The sequence below is a fragment of the Prinia subflava genome, chromosome 2 (assembly GCF_021018805.1).
Source record: "Prinia subflava isolate CZ2003 ecotype Zambia chromosome 2, Cam_Psub_1.2, whole genome shotgun sequence".
Lineage (NCBI taxonomy): Eukaryota > Metazoa > Chordata > Aves > Passeriformes > Cisticolidae > Prinia > Prinia subflava.
Genome location: NC_086248.1, coordinates 24,268,360 through 24,285,405, shown reverse-complemented (window position 1 = coordinate 24,285,405; position 17,046 = coordinate 24,268,360). Strand labels below are relative to the sequence as shown.

The 17,046-nt window shown below is 37.8% G+C and overlaps 1 protein-coding gene across 1 annotated transcript in view; it reads right to left on the bottom strand.

The window, feature by feature from the left end:
- Nucleotides 1-240: 240 nt before the first annotated feature.
- FAM83B (family with sequence similarity 83 member B) overlaps nt 241-17,046 on the bottom strand; it is a 56,101-nt gene continuing 39,295 nt past the window's right edge. Inside the window, exons 4-5 of the mRNA XM_063389379.1 lie at nt 11,571-11,695; nt 241-9,546 (exon numbers count right to left, since the gene is read on the bottom strand). Coding sequence (XP_063245449.1) covers nt 7,194-9,546; nt 11,571-11,695 — 2,478 coding nt within the window. The 3' untranslated portion in view covers nt 241-7,193. The remainder of the gene's footprint in view (nt 9,547-11,570; nt 11,696-17,046) is intronic.

Below are 17,046 nucleotides of genomic sequence, written 5' to 3'. Positions count from 1 at the left end.
TTCAGTGATGTTGGCTTTGGTTCGGTCCTTTCTCTGTGGTTTTTGTGAGCTCTTGGTCCCATAGAAGGTGCAACAGTTCTGCAAACCGTGATGCTACCACAAAGCAACTTTGAGACCTCAGTCTGTAACATCTCACTCAATATTTCTGATGTCAGCATTTTTTAAAAGATACTTAAAATTTTGAAATGAGAAATGTTAGTAACAGTATGAGCCAGTGAAAAAACAAGCATAGGAACAAGCTGAGCTTTAAAAGGAACATTTTATTTGGTAAAAAATAAAGGTAATAAATTATTTCAAGGCAATTTTTGGTTTGTATTTGTACATACACAGTATACCCATAACATAGCTGCTATGTAATCCAGGAATTCCATCTTAGGAAAAAAAGATCTACATTATCAAGTAGCTTTAAATGAAACCAGCACAGTCCTTTACATCTGTCAGTATTGACACCAACTTGATGGAATTCCTTTTCCATGCTCCCCACTCTCCAAAACTACCCAGGAAAATCAATTCTGGATCTTGTGTATTTGTAGCAACCCTCATGCTTCTTTTGCGTCATCTACATTAGTGTCTCTCAGCTTTTTTTAATCAAAGAGCAACTGATTATTATGTTTCCTGCCATGCTGGTGCACTAACATTCATTTTCAACTGGTAAAATATTATGAATATTCACTTGTGATTTCATCTTCTGATTTTGTTTACTTTGCTCTGTGTGAAGATACCCGCAAATAGTTTTCAGTTTTGTCTCTTTGCTTTTTTAGTAATACAAACTCACATCCACATCCTCTTTTGAAATCTTCTTGATCATCACAGATCTACACATTCTGCTTTAAAGCTTGATCTAAACTATGAAATCAGAATATTTTCACACCAGTACATGTGACATTTGAAAGAAACATATTAGAAATGATGTCAAAATGTGGTGTTACCATGGGTCAAAATTAGACATGACTCAAACAGCGAAAGTACATAGTCAACAATTACCCACAATACACCAGCTAGGATTGCACTGAGAGTTTTAATACCAAAATATAACAAAACACATACGCCTGGTATGCTTTATTCTGGGATGGCCTAGTTTAAAAATCTAAACATGTTTTTAATGCCTTATTGGAATGGTTCTTCAGAGTAATATTCAAGAGTTTGGAAAGCTTTGATCAGTCTGAATTTTAAGTATGCTGATTGCTTAATGAGGCAAGAGCAGACATACAATAGACATGTAGGAGTCCAGTGTTTGAATGCTAATTAATTAGTTGCATTTATTTCTCAAACACAATAAAATATTGTCACTGGTGCTCAATCTTTCAAATATTTCTACTTCAATTGGCATAAATTCTGTATGTTCTGGAGAGAAAAGAAGCAATTCTTCTCCCAGCTGTATTTACATATGGAAGCAACACTATCAAAATAAGCATATATCATGGCCCACGCAGAAATTACTAGTTTTCCCTCCAACTATCTTTTGCACTTAACCACTGAATTTTTAGATATTTTAACACATATGGTGAAAGAAAGATGCTAGCCTTCACAGAAGCTTCCTCTGAAGGGATGCCAAGTAATTTTTAGCAAACCAGATTCTCCTCCAGAAATATACAGAGATATTTTGAAAAAATCCCAAATATATATATTAAAAAAAATTATTTATGTCTTGTGGAAGAAGGGACAGGCAACTCAGGAAAACCACAAAGATATTGTGACACTTTGCAGGGAGAAAATCAGAAGAGCCAAAGCCCATCTGGAACTCAGCCTGGCCACTGCCAGAAAAGACAATAAAAAAGCTTTCTATCAACACATCAGCAACAGGAACGTTGAGGAGAATTTCCATCCTTTCTTGGATGTGAGGGGGAAACATAGTCACAAAGGATGAAGGAAACACTGAGGTACTTAATGCCTTCTTTGCCCCAGTCTCCACTAGTAAGACCAATTGTTCTCTGGGTACCAGCCCCCCTGAGTTGGAAGACAGGGAAGAAGAGCAGAATGAAACTCCCATAATCCAAGGGGAAATGGTGAGGTACCCGATGTACACTTAAACACACATGTCTATGGGGCTGGACTGCATCTACCCAAGGGTACTGAGGGAGCTGGTGGAAGTGCTCAGTGAGCTCCTTCCATCTCCCTGCTTAACTGGGAGGACCCCACGTGACTGGAGTTGACAAATGTGATGTCAATCTACAAGGACCATAGAAGGATGCAGAAAACTACAGGCCTGTCCACTCTGGTCGGGCTGCCAGGGACACCATTTCCCACGGCATTCTCCTGGAGAAACTGGATGCTCATGGCTTGGATGGGTTAAAAACCAGCTGTATGGTCTGTTGGTGAATGGAATCAATTCCCATTGGCAGCACAATGGTGTTCCCAAGGGCACAGTGTTGGGGTGAGTCCTGCTTAGTATCTTCATTGATGATCTGCATGAGGAGACCACACAGACCCTCTATCAGTTTGCAGATAATACCAAGTTAACTGGGAGTGTCCATCTGCTGCAGGGCAGGAGGGCTCTGCAGAGGGATCTGGACAGGCTGGAGCAGCAATAGTGTGGCTAGCAACACCATGACAGCGATTGTCTCCCTGTGCTTGGCACTGGTGAAACCACACTTTGAACAGTGTCTTCAGCTCTGGGCCCCTCACTACAAAAGGACATTGAGGTGCTGCAGAGTGTCCAGGGAAGGGCAACAGAGCTGGTGAAGGGTCTGCAGCACAAGTTTTATGACTTAATTAGTCAACATCACAAAGGCAAAACTCAGAACTACCAGCTTTGCTTAACAGTGTAAGAGCCCTGTTCCAAACTCTCCAAGAGCAAATGTTTTCTTCCATCTTGCTTCCAAGTACAGAAAAGCATTCTCAGAACATGCAACATATTTGGCATCATGTGAAATGTGAAAATTGTAGATCTAACTGTAACTCTTTGAGCTGAAAATTATGAAAGATTTCAGACCCTACATAAAGGTACCCAGACATCTACCTGTTAAGCACCTCTCTGAAATAAGGAATGAAATGGCAAGACAGTCTTTTGAGCATTGCAGTCTCCTCTCTTGTCACTGGGGTGCTAATGGAATACCTACTTGTGCAAGTGAAGACAAAATTGGATGAACATGCTTCAACTACTCATGAACTACTGCAGCTTTATGTTGCTCTAACTCTCTTGACTTAAATGAAAACAAACTAAAAAACCCCTAAGTACTGTACTGTGCAATACAACATTGATATGGGGACTAAATTACACTAAGTACCATGGTAACCTTACTGATCTGTCTGCATTAGACAGTTGCAAAGCTACTTGTTGATTGTACAGCTTACCCCACATAATGCTACAAATGAAAAACCATATGAATTTATCATACAGCTTAGTAGAGTCATTTTAAACTTTATTTTTACTTTGTCCTGCAACAAATTCTGGGTTTTTAATGATATCTTATAAACCACAATGTTTTAATACATTTCAGAAAGCTGAAAAATGATCAAACAGTTGTTGTCTTTGAATAGTAGTTTTTCACCTATGCACAAACATCTAGTGCCTGATAAGCTTTTTGTTTTTTTCTCAAGGTTTGTAACAAATACTGCTATCCTCATTGATTAGACAGCTGGCAACTGACTTTTTCTTGATTTATAATCTTTCTTCACATCTAGTTCGCGTTTGTTAGCATGAACAAAGAGGATAGTGCAAGGTCATTAATAAGAGAACAACCAGCAATTTTGCAATCTGAGCGGCAGCAAAAGCTGTTTATTATGGGGCTGAAGAAATGAAGCAATTTATTCACTGTATATTATGACTGTATATAGGGGTAGTTTATTTATGACACAAATTGAATGAGAACTGTATGAGGAACCTGCATCTCCCAAGCTGCACTGCCCTCTGCTACCCCCAGTGCTCCTGAGGGCCATGCCCAGAACTGCCTAACTCTGACCAACTTTCACAGAGACATGTGACAGAGTTAATGGAGATCGAATGCGGGAATGACAACATTTCTTATGGATTTCACAACTCCCAGGCCATGTGGCCAAATGACCATCATGCATGGCAACAGCTATTACTTCACAGCCTTACAAAACTGGGAGTGCATTGGGGGTGTGTGGGTTGTAAAACTTGCAACGTGCAATGCATATTTAGGACACACTGAATGAAGTGCATATCTTTGGAAAGGTAGAAACATCAAGACAAGCTTTGGGAAAAATAAGTTCAAAAATACAAACTCCAACTTCTTCCTCCAGAAATCTGCAATCATCATCCTTTTTCTCTGCTGATGTAAGGAATTTTTTTGCCCCTTATATTTTCCTTTTTATTTTATAGACAACTAGGTTCCCATGGAGACATGGGGCAAATCAGACAGTACTGGGTGAGCATTTTCCACAAACACAGGTTCTGGAGGGAATAAATGAACACTTGGTCCTTGTAGCACCTGTGGACCTCCCCAGTGTGCTTCCCAACCTTCAAAGCTATAGCTGCAGGCAGGGCATTAAGCTGCTCTTCCCACGGAGCCAAGCACAGCCTTATCCTCCCCAGCTAGCACTGGATCTTGTAACATTCCTAAAATAGTGATGTCAGTGCATTAAGTGTGTGATCCTATTTCCCCTGAGATCCGTGGAATTCCCATTAACCTTGAATCAAGCCCTAGTGCAGACCATTCCTATGTGGGAACTCTGAGAAGAGATCTGAAAAAAAAATGCTTGTTCTACAGAGACTATCAATCTATGAGCAGGCTCTTCACTGAAGGCTTTTAATCTTCTGTGCAGGTGAAAAACAGCAGCATGTATCTACAAAACACAGATGACTTGGTAAATTAGAATATCTGCCTTAACAAGACTCTTTAATTAGAAATCTACTTGGAAAAATACAGTAAAATATTTCCAAATTGCATGAGTATAGATTTCCCAAAGCTTATTACAACAAGGAAAGCACTGTCACTTCTAAACCTGCCCCAAGACCCTTGTTCTCCTTTCTCATTTCCTTCCCAAATACAGTTCTGCTTACAAGTATTTCAGAGATCATTGGAGTATGAAGGAAAACTAAAGATCTTCCTGAAACTTCGTCCACCATTTTTAGCACCAACTGCACTTCAGTTCGGGTACTATCCTGGACAAATGTCCAATTGGCTACAAATTATTAAGTGTTTTTAAAAGTACAGTATGGCATTGCTATTGTCTGCATAGCTGTGAAAGTACGTACACCTATGTGCCTATGTTGAAAATAGAGAACTGAGACACCCTTTATCTTGGATCTGAACATGTTGCCTCTGTTGGGACAGAATATTTAAACAGAAATGTTTAGGAAAAATACTAACTATGGCATTTCATCAAGGAATGAACGAAGTGCTCACCAAGAGATTGATAAAATCTTTTGTGATCACAGGTAATGGACAGACCTAAACTTTCAGCAGAGTACTGAGATGCAAGTTTTTGTCAGACATATAAATAATTAGCATCTCCAAAATGAAACAGTTACTGCTATGATGCATGAGCCCTAATGAAGTTGCCTGAGAAAGAGCTTGAATAAAAAGCTGACATTGCTTCAATGAAGTCATTGACAGTAACTACGGTGACTTCATGGGAACCAGAGCAGGCTCTCAGTGAGAAGCAGATTTCCATTTAAAATCTATTCCCAGGGCCTCAGGTAGATAAGACAAATGAACTTCATCTCACTGGTGCACTTTTGCCTTTTTAGTATTTCTTTCTAAAGAATGATGCTAAGACCCTCCTGGTGGACTCCTCCACAGAACACTGTGGGACCTTTCAGATCTAAGACTAAAGTTTTCTCCTAAAACTCTCTCCTGAAACATAAAGATCAAAGTATAAGAATTTTAAGCTCTCAGCAGTGAAATTTCAAAAAATCTGAATTTGGAAAACTGTCACAGAGTATCTTACAACTAAATGGTTATGGACTCCTTCTAAGACACAAACTTCACACCCAGGATGGGGTAAGCCAGCTGAATGTTCTGGCTGCATACTGCAGATGAGAAGTGGATGCCATGCTGCTGCCCAAACACATCACTACACCTGTAGTGGTGTTGTAATCACCTATTATTGAGAATTTTTTTTTATGATACACAGGTTCAGATAAACCAAGCATGTCCCTTAGACTGTAGTTAGGTGCCTCAATCCCTTCACTCAAGTTTAACATTACTATCACCCTTCACTGATACTTTCTTTGTTTTAGGAAAGGTGCCTAACTGCTTGGTGTGGGGATTTTTACAGGTCTCATTTTTAGCTGCCTAATTCCTTGTGGGCTTTTAATAGTCATCCTGATATAAGGCCATTAAAGCCATAGTGGCAAAAATATCTGGCAACATTTAAAAGAGACTGTTGCATGTGAAACTCAAAACTTACCTGAGAAATGGAAGTCCACAGATTTTTTTTTAAACACCAAATAGAAAAAAGTAATAAAAAAGCTTTTTAACTAAGACATTACAGAATACTGGCATGCTGTAAAAATGTAATTAACCCATTGAAATTTAACCTAGTTGTAGGTTATGTTCAAGGCACCTTTTTTATAAATAGTTTTTTTAATGTTCATTCTACATTCACACTAGTTTAACCATGTAAACAAGTCCATGAAAACTCAGATTAAGGTAATTTTCAAATCTGTATGCCGAATACTTCAGAAAAATATCATATTACACAGAAAATTCAATAAAGTAAGATAGATCCATCTGCTGCCCAAACAGTTCAATAGATGGTATGGGGTAAATTATTAACCTAAAAGAGGTTACCAAAAATTAAAGGTAAGTAACATGCAATGCATTAACACTTGTGTTTATAATTTGAAAGTGTACATAAATGCTGAAAAAATACGATTTACTATTCCTAGTGCTATCCTATTTTTGAAGGGCAAATCTTTGGAAACAGTATTATCAGAAGATTAAAAACATCCCCCATCTTTTTTACCCCATGTTTATTAATCTTACAATATGCTAGAATGGATTTTCTTCACGAAGAAAATGTATAAAATTAATCTTACAATATCAACACTATAAACAACTTCCTTGAGACATCTTCTGGAAACAGAATTTCTGTAAAGATTTAAGTATAAGAATTCTAGAATAGTTATTTTTAAAAATATGTACATTCATTCCAATGTCCTAGACCCAAGAAGAAATCCAAGTAAACTCTACAGAAGTTAGACACAAGTCTTTGTCCAGTTAAGATTATGTCCAGCTTTGCCAGTCTTGCTGTACTTCAATATAATCAACAAAATTATAACGTTACTTATTTTTGTGTAGGAAGTTCCCAAACTTTTGCATAAATCCTCTCAGCTTGTTTTCATTAGGTTGCAATGGGTGGTAAGCAGTTGAGTTGTAGCTGACCATGTGATTACCTCTGTAACTATTCCCTAAGGTCTTGCTTTTGATATCTGACAGATGTGAACTGCTGTTGGCTGCATTTCCTGCAGGTTGGCTGGCACTGTCCATCTTACAGAACGGCTCAAAGCGACTATAAACACGCCTTTCACTCAAACGAGATCTCAGCTCTTCTTGGTGCTTCGAGCTTGGCAGCTGTGGTGTCATCGAACTTGCTCTTTGGAGAGCAGAAACAGGAGCACTTTCGGAAGTAGCATTTGTGGAGACTTCCTTTACATCTTGATACTGAATCTGCTCTGTATTAAATCTTGGAGTGGATGGATCTCCTGCAGTTTCTATGAACTTACTTTCAAGGGGACACAAGAGAGGACACTTTTTACTGCTCTCATCAGACGGAGGTTTTGGAGATTTTGGTGACTTCGGAGACTTTGGAGACTTTGTTGGACTCCCAGTGACATCTTCTTTACTTCTGTTCAAACTACCTTGAGAATTTGATGATGAATTTCTTTTTCTCCTTGGGGAAGAATCTGTCTTATTTTCAGAAATCTTTGGTTTTTGATTCTCATCTTCAGAAACCAACGTGTCAGAGCTACTACACATTCTGTAGAAGGCAGGACCTTTGTTTTTTGACAAGTTTTCCTTCTTGTCTGGTGTGAGATTAAGAAGTGACCGCAGTTTCTGGGATCCTTTCTTCAGAAAACTTGGGGAACTCTTACTTTCTTTCTTCGATGTGCAATCCTTACTAGACTCCTCCCTGCTAGCTTCAGTGAGTGCTGCCATGGAGATTGCCTTGCTAGAAGTCGGGCTCTTTAGCTCTGCTTTCAGGTCCTTTTCCTCCTGTGGCGAGTGGTTGGTCACACTATGCAAACTTTTAGCACTCTTCAGCATGTCTTCTGGAAGTTTTGAACTAACTGGCTGCTTAAGTCTATGCCTAGTCAATGTGCTGTAAACATAATTGGATGCATGTTTGTTGGTACCAGGATCCAATATGGACTTGGAATTAAACATGGGAAAACTTCTCCTTTTGAGCATATTTTCATTTTGAATGTTCTTCAGATTTTCTGCATGTTTGCCTGTACACAGTGTTGTGTACAAATACAGTGATGAGTCACCAGTTGCATTTGAATTTACACTAGGTTTTGTGTTTTCTGCAATCTGAATTCTTTGGGCTTTTGATGCATCTGATTTAAGAGGAAAGTTTGTGCTAAGCTCCTCTGAAGTATTATCCGTTCCATTTTCCACACTTGGAGCATGGTTAGAAGTCCCTTTAGGTGTTGCACTTCCCTCTGACGCAATTATAGTTGAATTTGAAGAACTTGCACAGCTGCTCACTTCCTGCTGTTCAGGTAAAGTTGGCTGAAACACCAGCGATGATCGCAAGCGAGAATGAGAGTACAGTGCATGAGCTTTAATATTTTCAGCTGTGTCATAGCCATCGTATCTGTCCCCCAAGGCTGACCCGTTGGACTCTGCTGGGTAATCTGACTGATCATTCAAATACGACTTTATTCGCCAGTTACGCAGGAATGACTTTGTTGTGTGCTCAAGGGTTGGCATCCTCTGCTGCAGATGGCGGATGTGATTATCCGTCCCATTAAAAGACCTCCGTACAATCGAATTTCTCTCCGCAAGATTCACCTTTGGTCGTGAGAATTGATCAGCAAAACTTTGCTGGGGAATATTGTAGTTATTTGCATATCCTCCTCGTAATGATGACACAATACTAAGGCTATCAGATGGCATTTTCCAAGTATTTGGTAGATTGTTTGCTCTGTTAATAGCTCTGTTGAGCAATAGGTAAGGTGTCCTTTCTGGCTTTTCCCCAGCATAGCTGTGTCTCTTCCAGTGCTCATTTTTTTCACTAGGTTGATATTGTTGGATTGGATTTTGAACATTAAAACCTGGATTAAATGGTTGCTTACTGTAGGCTTGATTTCTCAAGCCATATTTATCTATTTCATTTACTGCGTATCTTCCACGAGATTTCCAAACAGGATCTATCTTGAGAACATTGTCTTGCCTACCAAAAAGGTTTCTTTGGCTAGAAACTGAAGCCAAGGAAGACACTGAATGTTGGTATGTATCATTATCCCACAGTGTCTTGCGACTGTTTACCCTCACTAATTCTGGGGCAAATGAGCTAGGAACAGAAGAACGGGCATACAGTGTCCTGAACTCTTCATCAAAGGATTCAACAAGCTGTCCTGTGATAACTTGAACCATACTGAGGTGCGTTTTTTCAAATGACCACATAAAGCTGAAAGAAGAACAAATGACCATTAGATACAGTTCTTTTGAGCTAAAGTATTACACTAGTCTTTCTTGATAAGAAAGCTTTTACACAAACCTTGGATTTGTAAAAATACCTTCTAAATAAGTAAGTCTAGGGCATGATTCATGTAATTTGGACTCAGAAGGTCTAATCTAACACCAGTTAAATTCAGATGGAGATTTTCCACTGATTACAGTGGGAGAAGGAATGAGTCTATAACTACCCTTATAAAAAGTATTCTAAAAAAGGATTCACAAATGTAGAACAGTAAAGTACAAATAGCTAATGGAAAAAAATCACCTCTACAAAGTCTGTGGCAAGACTAACCTATATCTACTGTATCAACTCTTCCCTCAGAGAATGCTACTGTGTTATTATGTTGTGAAAAAAACACATTTGAAATAACATTCAGGACTGCTTCAGCAATATTGAGTTTACTTCATTCTAAACACTTTTGAAAACGCATCTCAGAATTTGAATAAAGTTTACATTTTCTAATATGCACACTGCATTGGCTATGAAAATTTCTTTTAATTGCAATGAAAATGCTTTGATAATGCTTTTTCTCTTTTCTACTGTAAAAGACAGAACACATGCTCAAAGCTAAGCAGTTGCAAATCATTTACAGATAAAATAAATCAACATATACATTAAGGATGCTACAACAAGACTAACATCCTGGAGTGAAAAACATACCATTTGTAGGTTACAACAAAGAAAAAAATGTTTTGAAATCCTATTTTCATGAAAAAAGTAAAAAAAAAAGAATTTATTTATTTGCATTTTTCTTCTAGATTTTAGAAAATAGGTTAGTTTTATTCACAAAAAAATAGCTTACTATTAAGTTTTTGGTTTTTTGCTGCTTTTTTATTTTTCAGGAAGTTATAGTGTACCAAGATTAAATCAAATTGTGCTGTGTAAGTTTGTTTTCTATTAATTCTCACAACTAAGAATAACATATAATATTTGAAAAAAACCCAGGACTTTAAATTGAGTTCAGTGACAGAGTTCAGAAAGACTTGCTTTTCCTGTTACAAATCACTAAATTTTTCTACAAAGAAGGCCTAATTTCTACAGTAATTGATGATTCCAGCCCCTGTGGTGCAAGGTGTTCAAGCAGTGCTGTTTTTCAAATTGGAATGAGAAAACCCATCCCATTCTCACAGATTATGACACTGTGTGTAGCTGTCAAAGCAAGCAGGCTCTCCCTGCAGTCTCTTACCCTGAGTCATTTATGAACTTGTCACTTACCTCACTACCATTTATATGTGCCAGTCTGAATTTGGGGCTGGCTGAGTCTTGGAGGAAAGGAAAGGTCAGATTTTCAAAAGCTTACAGTGAAATCTATGAAAGGCTGTGGCTGTGGATCAGGCACCCAGGCACTGGGCTGGCAGAAACTAACTCACTTGGGCAAAGGAGAAAAGCATAGCATGAAAAGAAGGAAAATATTTAATGATGTGTGAGTTTAGACTGTCTCTGCTTTAACTTAGTTTTTTTCCAGCTCTGCAAGGCTGTAAGTTCTCCCAGCTTGTTTTGCATACACACACTAGAAATAAAAAGGAAAACAGAATACAGAAACTTACACAAACATAGAGAGAGACATGGGCAATTTTGAATTTGACCATGATATACTAGAGAGCCACAGAATCAGTCTCTAATGTTAGCTTTAGTAGATTATTACATGGAGGAGATATCCAAGATAGGTTATGAATTAATTCTGACACTCACTTTTCTGGAGTGAATGTTAAACAAGAATAATTCAGACAATGTAATACAGATCAGGATTTTTTTCTTTTTAGCAACTTTCCAGCTGTAGCAAAACCCATTTCCTTTATTTTTTATTTCTGAAATATGAACAAAGGATCTCTTAGGCTTAGCAATAAAACATACTCAAATTGACCCATGTGATTCCCTAGAAGAATTTTCACAAATACAAAACCCCCAAATTTGCTATAGCAGCAGTACTGAGATGACAGGTTTGCTACAGACACTTCAGTGATTGATCTTACCTGTAAGAACCATATACGACCTTCTTACAGTCAACAAGAATAAATTTTTGTTCCATTTTTCCATGGAATTTCGCTCCTGTTTTAGAATAGTAATCTTGTCCTTTCACTGTTCGCACCCTCATATTCTGAAAAAGACAATCAAAACACTTTACTTCATCTGCTATAGTCCATGTTTAGCATCCAGGGGGCCAAAATTTAGAGGAAAAGTAGGAGAAAAGTTACATTATTGCCTATTAATAAATTCTGCAGGGAATGAAATGATGATTAAACTTATTGCCTAGGAACCCAAAATGCCCAGTTACTGTTTTTTGTCAAGACTGATGAGATTCCCTAAGCCACAGAAAATGAAATTCCACTTTTCCACAGCCACCACTTCAGAAAAGAGGTTCTGTCAGAAGATATCTTCAACAAGGGAAAGAGTTTCTGCACTGTAAAATAAAATTCTTTCCATCAGCTGATGCACATGTTTTTATGATTTCCAAGTATCTCAGCTAATCACAGAAAACACTTGAAAGAGCCAGGATCACTTTTATTTTGATTGAACAAGGCTGTTGTGTCCACAAATACATATATCCTACTCTGAGATGATCCACTGAATAATACCACTTGGTGCCAGAATCCCTTGCAGTATTGCCACCAATAAAATTTATCTATCAGCTTTGCACCGTGAGATAAACACATTTTTAAATTCAGAGACACTAACACAACATGCACAGGTAGCATGAACTCAATGCAGCAGTTAATCTTGAATTCCATTAAGCTTTATATTTTATTCATGCAAACTCAGTAAATGGAACTTGGGAAATTTTCCACACCAGATCTCAAACAAGTGGTCAATTTTTATCCCAGACTACTGATGAAACAGATTTGTTGCCCTGTTTTTTCTGAGATTTTTTAAAGCCTTCTACTTGCTTGTAAGATGGAGTCAGTTCTTTAGCTACTGTTGCGATATTAAGGGTCAGTCTTTCACTTTCTCACGCTTTGGAACATAAACAACCTTTCTTGTTTTTGTTCACTGTCCTTTGCTTACATATTTCCAGCCTGAAAACAATGTTGGTTGACAGCTGGCATGGCCAGTGGGGTGAAGGGGTAGTAACCCCAAGAGCCAATGTGCTTCCAGACCCACAAAATTATAAAAGGAAAGAAATAAACAGGCTGCCCCTCTTTTCTCGGTGGGGAGCAGCTTTCACTGAAGACTCTGCCTCCGTGTTGTTGATTATTGCGTTCCGGGCAACACAGATTCAGCTAAGTCAGCATCTTGTAGTTTTTCTCTCTCTATTGTGGCTTGGTTTTTTATGTTCATGAAATAGAAAATTTGGAAGAAGCTGTTACTACACCTTGTGGACTGTACTAACAATAATTTTCAAAAAAAGTTCTTAGGGGGATGTAGAAAAAAGGCACATTTAACAGAAATTATTACACAAAAGGTGCTTATTTATAGAAAAAACTAGAATTTATTTTCAACGCAAACCAATCGACAAGCATCTACCTCATGTAACTATGAGACATACATAGAATGGGATGGGAGGGATAGGATAAAATAGGATGGGATGGGATTATTTCAGATGCAAAGGATGTACAGTGACCATCTAAGTCAAATTACCTGACAAATTAAGGACTGACCAAAAGTTAAAGCAAACTATTACGGGCATTATCCAAATGCCTCTCAAGCACTGACAGGCTTGGGGCATTGAACACTTCCCTAGAAAGCCTGTTCCAGTATTTAACAATTCCCTCAGTAAAAAAATGCTTCATGATGTCCTGTCTAAACCTCCTGTGGTGGATTGAACCATTCCCATGCATCCTATCACTGGATACTAGGAGGAAGAGACCAGCATCTCCTTCCTCAATTCCCATCCTCAGGAAGCTGTAGAGATGTTCAAACTTACAAATTCATTTAAAATTCCAGTCTGCAAAGTATGACTGAGTTTGCAATACAGTGCCATAAGCCTTTATTATCTATGGGAGCACTTCTACATTTGCCTAAAACACATAGTAGTTTTAGGCAAATGTTTTAGGCACAAGTTCTAGTAGATAGAGTTTATAAGGTTTGAAGGATAGTATCTACTACAATCCAATGAACTTGATCTTTACAAACAGGAAATTGAAAAAATTAGGAGAAAATATCCATGACATGAAAGCACATTTCCAAATAACACACGCTTTTTAAATCAAGTGTATATTTCAGTGTTGGTATCTTGAAACTTTTATCAAATGAAAAATCAAACCACAGAAGCAAGAGTTACACTTAAAAGCTGCTGAGCTGGAAAATTAGGGCTGAACTCAAACTATCTTAAGTTAATTATCTTAACTTAAACTTCTTTCCCCATTAACTGAATTTTTGCTTTGCCTTTTTATCAAGCTTTGAACACAAATTCAACTCAATTAAAATGTACAAAGACAGAATTTAAGAATTACTTTTGTTTGTGAGCTATATGTCTAGCGAATATAAGACGTCTGGCAAACATAAAACATAAAGTTTAGCTCTTAATTAGAGAAATAAAAGAAGTATTATGTAGAAGTGCTGTAAAATTTTAAAAGGTAAAAATTTTTAAAGCAAAAATACAGGTGGATACTTATGTCTATTTTCAGAAACAGCTACAAAAGAATTAATAACAACCCAATTTGCATTACTAAATGCCAGGTTAACATAAATTTGCATCTCTAACTGCTCATTACATTTGCCAACCTAACACTCTTTAAGTCTTTAAGTTTTCTGCATTCCAATTAGAAGTTTTCTTATGGATGAATGTCAATTTTCGTGCTTTTTCAAAGTGATTTTGTTGAGATTTGAACAAGGCCACTGAAGAAAATAATTTTTTCACCAGCAGCTATTCAAGCTTTAACTAATTATATTAAAAGCTTTTATTTGAAAGATAAACACTATGGAAATAGTAATTCCTGAAAAAGAAGAAAATAATTAAATTTACCCTTTCTAAAGGTAACTATAATAGTAACCCCTTATTTTAATAAAATCTTGTGAATTAGTAATGAAATTTGCATTTACTTTGATGACTGTTTTACCCAGTTCTATATACCACATAATTATATGTGTATTTAAGACTTATATTTAATTATATTTAATTATATTTAATCATATTTATGTCATTATAATTTGAAAAAGGTAACTTGAGAGCAGCTGATACATTTTCAAGTACCCATAACAAGTAATGTTGGCCTAAAGACATGCCAATTGAACACATTAAATCTTACTTAGATAAGGTCTGATCAGTATTGGACAGAATATAATTTGGGAATCAATGCTGGAGGCACAACCAAGTCTAATGGCTTGCAAATTACCATACTACACACACACAAAAAAAAGCTTTGCCTTAGGTACACATAAGTTGAAATATAACTTTAAGTAGGCATATGTAAAAAAGGAATAAATTTATTTACATTAAATTCCTGCGGGGTTTCAAAGAAAAAAAAATTTAGTCACTGTAGTCACTCTGTTTTCCTTTTTGTTTACCTTCTCTTCAGTATTTTTCCTCCTGTAGCTTTTCCATCCCTATTCTCTGATTCTGATCTCTTTTCCTCCCTTGGTTGGTCACCCATCACCAGATGCGAACATGACAAGTGTCAGAGATCATGCTCATCTTTCTCACATAACACTTCCTTTTCCTGTACAGTTCATCCAGCATTCTTCACCAGCTTCAAACCCTCTAATTAAGGTGCCAGAAATGCACACTTTTAATAATCACCCAAAATCCCAAATCATCCAAACCATATTTGAGGATATATAGCACCAACGCATTCCACTTGGGATTAGAAGCAGTAAACATACACATATTGAATTACAAGTCCCATCTGGTATGAAATGCTGGGCTTCACTCTCCTGCCTGGTTTCATCCTCAGGCTATAGGACTCTCCTTACCCCATCATAGCATCAATTGTGGGTAAAGCAATCATTCATTTCTGAATGGAGAGTTTTGAAGCCAGAGGATTTTCTCTCTTGTCCAAGAGTTTATAGGACACTCAGGAAGACTTAAAACATCCAGTGGCTGAAGGTTAAGGACAGCCATCAGTGCTACCCAGTTAAATGACATCCAATGATGAACAAGAAACAAGCTCTAACCTCTTTTTCTGTACATTCTGTACATTTTCATTCCAGAGAGTCCCACATAACTATGATTTAAAATTTTGAAGTATTATTCACCACTACACATTTATTTTCCTTAGTAAAATCTCTCCAATATGATAGCTAAGTAGAGTGAGTATACCAGTCTCAAACATTTAATTTCAGCACATTTTATTTCCAGGCACTGTTTTTATCAGTGTTCCATTACTCGCCCCGTACTCACTGTCAACAATATGCAGAAAGCAAAAAATGGATGTCTACTGAATACTGAGCCTAACAGTTTTAAAGGAAAATAAGTAATATCTCTCATATTGTTCCTCATTACTAAAATTATTTATTGTCCTGTGCCTCTCTTCTCTAGTAAGACAAAATAGGTCATAGGACAGATGATGATAGAAATAGAATATCAGATTGGAAGGGATCTCAAGGATCATCTGATCCAAACATTCTTTGCAAAAGTACAGTCTGGTCAAGATGGCGATGCACCTGTCCACTTGAGTCTTAAAAGTGTTTAGTGTTCAGAAATCCATCCCAATCCCCAAAATTGGTAAATTATTTCAGTGCCTAATTGTTTTCATCATGATAGTTTCCTCTTGGAATCTCTCCAAGAGTAACTTGTTCCCAAGACCCTTTGTCTTTCCATGTGACTCCTTGTAAAAAATGAGTCTCCATCCTCTCTGTAGCCTTTCTTTCCATGCTAGAACACAGTGATAAGGCCTCCCTTTCTCTTCCCAAAGCTGAAGAAATCAATTATCTCAGCCTTTCCTCATATGGCAGCTTCCCAGTCCTTGGATCACCTTTGTGGCCCTTCTCTGGACCTTCTCCAGCCTGTCTACATCTTTTTTTTAAGTAGTGGGGATGAAAACTGAACACACTGTTCCAAGCATGGCCTGACAAGTGCTGAGCAGAGTGGGACAGTGTTTCTTTCTGCTGGTGATGCCCTTGCTGATGCAGGGCAGCACAGTGCTGGCTCTCCTTGCAGGAGCAGCACACTGCTTGCTCACGTTGTGCTCAGTAACAGCAGAGACCCAGCTGGTTATACCAGCCTGTGCTGCATCCCTGGATTATGCTTTTCCAGGTGCAAGACTTTACACTTGTCCTTGCTGAACTTCACAAGGGTCTTGTTAGCCCACTCTTAGAGCTAAGCCAGGCCCTCTTGCAGGGTGGTTCTCCCTTCCAAACTGCCCACCTTATTCACTCCATCTGGCATCACCAGCAGACTTTGTCGGGGTAAACTTGATCTTCCCATCCAAATCACTTATGAGGACATCAAACAGCCCACAGTTGATCCCTGGATGACTCCACTTTTGACAGATTGTCAGTTTAAAAAGTAGCCATTGACCATGTATGTGCTGTACAAATGCCAAGTAGTTTTCAATACATGTTTAAATACAC